Consider the following 6,385-nt stretch of genomic DNA (forward strand, 5'->3'; position numbering starts at 1 on the left):
AAACGGAGGGATGAGCGCGGACAGAAAGCACCGACCACGCCATGGAGCTGCAGTGAAGCAGGAGCAGCGGATGATTTAAGCGCATTTTTGGTGATAAGAAGAAGAAGAAGAAAAAAATTTGTTGCCCGCAGAGGAAGAATATGTCAAGACATCTGAACGGGACGGGAGATGAGATTCAAACTGTTTCCCTCTTCGTCTTGTGATCTGTGTCCGCCTGTGAGCCGCGGAGCCTCGGGTGTGCTCGGGACAGGGGGCGCGCTGCTTCACAGCTCAGCTGTGGATGGAAGAAAAACGCTCCCGTGTGTGTTTTATTTGAATCCGGATCTGTGTGGATCTTCACTATGAGAGCTGTTTCTGCAAACTTGTTCGCGCTGCTCCTCCTGTGCGCACTCGCGAGCGTGTTCTACGTGTGGAACCCGCTGGAGGAGCGTCTGGAGCGGCACAAACGGAGGATCTCGGTGCCGGGCGGGGGCTCGTCTCTCCACGCGGGTCTCCCAGCAGCGGACCTCTCCGCCAAAACTTTCCGGACATTGCTCGCCGTCCCTGCGGCACAAAGACCGCACTTGGGGACCAGACTTGAGGCGCACAACCGCACCGTTCAAACCGCATCTGCGGGAAGTCGAGATTACCATGAGAATGGGGATAACAAGAGGTCAGAGCAGCGGGGAGGGCCGGTCAAGTTAGGCTCCCCGCTGGAGGATGGGGTGTTCTGGGGAGACTGGCTGGAAGACCTGCGCCCTGTGGGCTTCACGGAGGAATATGCACAGGAATGGCGAGAGAATGCGCGCACACACCGGGTAGTGAAGCTGGAGCCGGGATGCGGCAGGATTTCCAACCGGCTCGCCACTTTTGCAGACGGGACCAAAGCGTGTGTGCGCTACGGCATCAACGCGGATCAAGTGCAGGGAGAAACTTTGACTTATTATCTCGCCACTTTGCTCGGCATCACGAACCTGCCTCCTCTCGTTCTGTCCCAGCTGAGCAGTGACAGTGAACAATGGGCGGCGGTGAAGACGCGGATAAACGGTTTGCAGTGGAGCGACAGGGCCGTGGTTTCTCTCACAGAGTGGGTCTCCAACCTGACCGGCGTGGTGACACCTGCGCCGCTGAGACAGGAGAGCGCCGGGCTGCGCCCCGTGCCGGAGGAGCTGCGGAACAAGACGACCGCGGAGCTGCTGGAGCTCATGCAGTGGACAGACCTGATCCTACTGGACTACCTGAGCGCAAACTTCGACAGGCTCGTGAGCAACCTGTTTAGCCTGCAGTGGGACTCGCGCGTCATGGAGCGCGACACCAACAACCTCCTGAAAACGCCGCGCGGCGACCTCGTCTTCATCGACAACGAGGCCGGACTCGTGCACGGCTTTCGGGTGTTGAACATGTGGGAGAAATATCACAGTACGGTGCTGAGCTCCGTGTGTGTGTTCAGAAAAAGGACCACGCAGCGCGTGGCGGAGCTGCACAGGCGCAGAGACTCGAGGAACAGGCTCCTGGAGCTTTACAGAGACAACGAGCCTTTGTCTGTGGAATTGGGATTTCTCTCGGACGAGCACGCTGCTGTTCTCCAGGACAGGATAGACCGATTATACAGACACATTTTGCATTGCAAAGGCAAGTACAGCGAGCTGTCGTCGTCGCAGTCTGCACAGTAACAGTGAGCTCTGCACACCTGTGTTTAAACCGATGCGCATCACAAAGACTTGTCTTCAACATCCAGCTCAACTACCTCTTGTGAATAGAATGTGTTGTCTACTTTACGACTAAGTATATTAAACACGTTTCTAGGCTTCCTCTGCACAGATTGTCACTGTTTGCCTCGCGGAGAGGAATGCTTAAAGGGATAGTTCACATTTTTTTTTTTTTTTTTTAAATGTAGGGGTTAAATGTGGTACTTATGCGCAGTCAGTGTGTTACATACAGTAGGACAGCAGTTAGCATGCTACCTGTATGGAGGAGGAGACAGGAGAACAATAGCTGTTTCCATCATGGTACGGTTCAGTTTTGTACAGTACGGTTTGGGTTCAGGCTTGCGTTTCAACTAATACAGTACCTTTACATGGGCTGTGCCTGATGGCACAACAGACAAAGGCACACCTGTGTGGACCAGGATGGTTACTGTTGCTGGCCTCTTCTCATTCATTTTTTTTTAGCGGCTACTTAAAATTGTCTTGACTTCCATGGGATATTTACTCCGAGTGACATTTTGCCATATCAGTGCACTGTCGTGGGTGCAGAAAGTCTAGCTCCTCTCTGACCTTAACATACCATTTTACTCAGGTACCCTAAGGAATGTTGTGCCACAATGGAGCGTTGTTTTGACACAATCCTGATTAGAAATGCAAAAAAAATATATACAGTACTGAACCAAAGTGAACTGTTCCACTCAAATGTGATGTAGAAGGCCAACCAAAAAATTATTAAATGTCTCCTTTAATGGGGAACACAGCCCATTACTCATGCTATTTGCTCTACTGGATCATTTGTATTTGGTTAAGCAAATACAGCCACTGACTGCTCACCTGGGACTAGTGCTGTAGCTAACCATCCGGCAACAAACAACCAACAGCTTGACTCAAGTGATAAACACGATGTCCTTGCTCCCCCTCTCCTTCTCCGCCTGGTCTCAGTGGTTCACACCAAACAACTAACGTCAGGTCATCTCTCAATCTCTCAATGTGCAGTTGACTTGAACGACATCTAGTCACTTAAGCCCAAATATGTTAACACAAATGTTTCGTCGCAGCGTTGTATTCGGTTGCGAACGAACCTTTTGCTGTACAACAGCTGATTTGCTGCATCGTAATACAGCTTATGCATGTGGGAATATGTTGTGAAAATACTGCGCCCAAGAAGCGGGCTCACTGACAGCATGATGAAGCAGTTAGAGCGCTTTTGATATTTTTCATTTTTTTCTTTTTTACAGGGCTATCGCACGTTTTCTCAGCTGTCCCCGTTGACATTAAACACTGTATAAATCATACATTCCGGTTCTCCCTCTCCAAACAGACAGCGTGCTGAATGCTGTAATGTATGTAACACACTGACTATACATGAGTACCGTATATACACCCCCATTTTAAAAAAACATGAACTGACCCTTTAAGGTCATTGGCTCTGGTCCTACCTTATTTCACTGACTCTTACCTGAATAGGAATCAATGTAAAGAGTGTATTTGTGACTTGAGTATCATAATGCAGCCCTTCATTTGTTTTGTTTTTTTTCCTTGTGTTCAGTAATCCTAAAGCTAAACTCTTAAGCCTTAACATTACATTGATTCTTGAATTATTCTGCGTTCACATTACCAGGCTGAAGTTGTTTTTATTTTTTTTATTTTTTTTTAAAGGGCTGTGTGAACACAGAGATCCAGTTGTCAGTTTCTCTTTGTGGTCCTACATCCTATACTGCAACTACAACATGTGGCCATGAGAAACCATGCGGCATCAGTGACCTGCATTAGGGTGAAACATCAAATCTGATCTCTGTTGAATTTGGGACTTTGGTAATGTGAATGTAGCTTTACGTTTGACATCTGGCTCGCTTTTTATAGAGAAAAAAAAAAAAAGTATTTTGCACAGTACCTTGTTACAGCAGCACCTGCACTCTTGTTAATTGTGTTTGGATTGCATATTCGGCCTTAAAGTCAGTCACAGGTGTATACGACTATTGTACATGTTGTAAATATGTTATACATTTTGTCCACTGACCTGTTTTGGATATTTGATGCTCCGCTAATTTAACTCGCATTGTAACATTCCAAAATGTGTCTTTTTTGATAAATACACTGTAATTTAATTTAACTGATGACACTTGTCTGTGTTTTTTTTAATGCAGTTTGTGCTTCACTCCCTTAATAGAAGACATCACATGTTTACCTAGTTCCTGTAGAGAGCTGGGAATTCTTTGCCCATTACAGTCAGTGCTCACATTGCTCTGTAGAAATATCTTGTGCTGGCACGCTGTTCCCTTGGAGCCATTCTGTCAGCCACAGGCATGTGTAATCTCCCAGCTATAATCGCACCCAAAACAATGAATCTAGGGCGACAACTGACAGGGTTTTTATTATTTCCAAATTGTCCACCTTTTCAGACCTAATGGACAGATTTCAGAATATGTGTCACTCTCGTGCTATAACAGTCAATTTACAGCCAAGGCTAAATGGCTTATTGGCTCAATCTGTTCAAATGAAACCTCCCTCAGTGTGGGTGTCTGAGAGGCCAAACCTGCAATTAATGAGAGCTGTTCTCTCCAAGGACAGTCCTATTTTTACTTTTTTTTTTTTTTGTCTGAGGTTGAATTTGTAACGGTGAAAGATGTGGAATGGGAAACTGCAGGTAGGTTTGCTTGGATTCCAGTTCCACACTATTTTGCCGTTTACTCTTTCACTTCACATCAGTCTTTAATTTGACTCCTTTTGGAGGCACCCATTCCTTATTAGTTCCGCCACATGCCCAACTCTGTGTCTGATTTCTGTTTCTAGGACATCAGAAGGAAAGTCAAGTGATTCAAAACTTTCAAGGCTTTAATATGTTCCAGCCTCTCCGTTCTCTGCACCTCATCTGTTTTCTTTTACTACTTCTTTTTTTTTTTTATATGTGGCCAACTCTGGGGCACGGCACTACTGCTTGTACAGCTCCAGGGAGTGGGATGAGTGGATGGAGGTGTCTTTTTTTCAAATAGTAACTTGATTTGTACTCGTGCTTCATTTAATGAATAACGGTATGTGTGCGCTCCGTGATTTGTGAACCCTCTCCCTGCTAGGTCGCAATAGTCGCAGAGGAGCGGCAGAGGAGGTTTAAGCAGGTGTAACTGGAGGCTTTTTTCCTGCCTGCTGCAGCTGTAATGTGGACTTGGGAATCAATATGCGCTCTGACAGTTGTATAGGGAAAAGCAGGTCACGTTAATGTGCTAGTTGACGGCTGAGGGGGTCACTATGTGAACACGTGTGTTTCAGGCCGGTTGCGAAGTCTGCACTCGCACAGCTGGACACGGTGCTCAGGGCACGTCTGTTAAGGCCAAACACTGCGGGGGAGATTTACGACAGGCTGCAGACACGAGGGATTAAACGCAAATGCTAAACTGAGGTCTGCATGTCTAAACCAGACTCACAGCCTGTCTTTCTTTCTTTCCTGCCTCGCACAAATCTTTCCTTCCTCTGGATTTCACCCACATCTTTGCACTTCCTGCCTGTCTTCTCTATTAACAACGTGATTGTCAGCTTCATCTACATTCGTTTACCTTAATGGACAATAAAACTTCCATTTCCCTAATTAGTTTTTTGTAGGTTCTTAAGCAGAAGAAAGTAATTTTTTTTAACCAGTGACCATGCCAGCTGTAATCACACTAATGGCAGATATCAAAGAGGACGTGGAATCACCATGTTAAGAGTTTTCATATGTTCCGTCCTCACTATTCAGGGACTCCTGGCTTCTTTTAGAGTGAACACAAGGTTCCCCCTCTTTTTTCCACCCAGAGGCAACCAAACCTTTATGCACCTTCCCACATTGTGGCACCAGTGGGTGTTACGCAGTGTATTCCAGTTAGTTATGCCAATGCCAATGTTCCGTGGTTCCTTCCAGATGTGCTTGGTGTTTTTTTTTTGTTTTTTTTGCGTCAGTACAGAGAATCACAGGCTGAGACATTCATACAGCCAGGGGCCCACAGCAAGCCCCGGCACACACCCCAGGTACTCGGAGCCGATCTTCCTCTTCTTTGTGCTCATTGCAAACATTCCAGAGGAGCTGAGAAGGATCATCTCCATGGATACAGGAACGCATACAGACACTCGGGCAGGCAAGTGTAAGGAGTACCAGCTGTGCACATAGACCACTGTCAAAGGTGGCTGGGTTATTCATTTTTGAAAAAAAACAAAAACATTGTTATAACTCATATTTAAGGTCCAATGTAGAACGTTTAAGGATCTGCAATTTCAGAAATTGAATATACAACCCAGACATGTGTATATATATATATATATATATATATATATATATATATATATATATATATATATATATATAATAATTCATTTGAAGGCGCCTTTCAAGACACTCGAGGCTATATTATATAGCCTTACAATAAGCCCTTTTATGTGTACTTTAGACTAAGGATTTGCCCTATTGCACTGTAAATGGACAGAACCTGCATTCTGGGTTTTAAAGAAGAAGGTTACCAAGCAAGCAAGGAAAACAATATTCTTTCTGGTATGCGAAGGCCCCCAGTTCCCTGAAACATTTCTGAAAAGGACGTCCTTTGTGCGTTGCAATCTGCCGTCTCTTTCCAAATTCCTGTGCATTTAAAAGAAAATCACTGATGCGTGCACTGATGATTACTGTACCTTTCTTGCTGATTTCTTTTACATTTTTTAGATGAAAATATCACTTCGAC

General features: G+C 45.6%; 1 protein-coding gene across 1 annotated transcript; it reads left to right on the forward strand.

Moving 5' to 3' along the window:
• Positions 1-341: 341 nt before the first annotated feature.
• fjx1 (four-jointed box kinase 1) lies at positions 342-5,823 on the forward strand (the record flags this gene model as incomplete). The annotated part of the gene is made up of 2 exons (XM_083894301.1): positions 342-1,648; positions 5,616-5,823. 2 exons carry the CDS (start codon positions 342-344, stop codon positions 5,821-5,823), a joined length of 1,515 nt encoding a protein of 504 aa, XP_083750427.1.
• Positions 5,824-6,385: the final 562 nt, after the last annotated feature.

The sequence above is a fragment of the Microchirus variegatus genome (genome assembly GCF_963457635.1).
Source record: "Microchirus variegatus genome assembly, chromosome: 8".
Lineage (NCBI taxonomy): Eukaryota > Metazoa > Chordata > Actinopteri > Pleuronectiformes > Soleidae > Microchirus > Microchirus variegatus.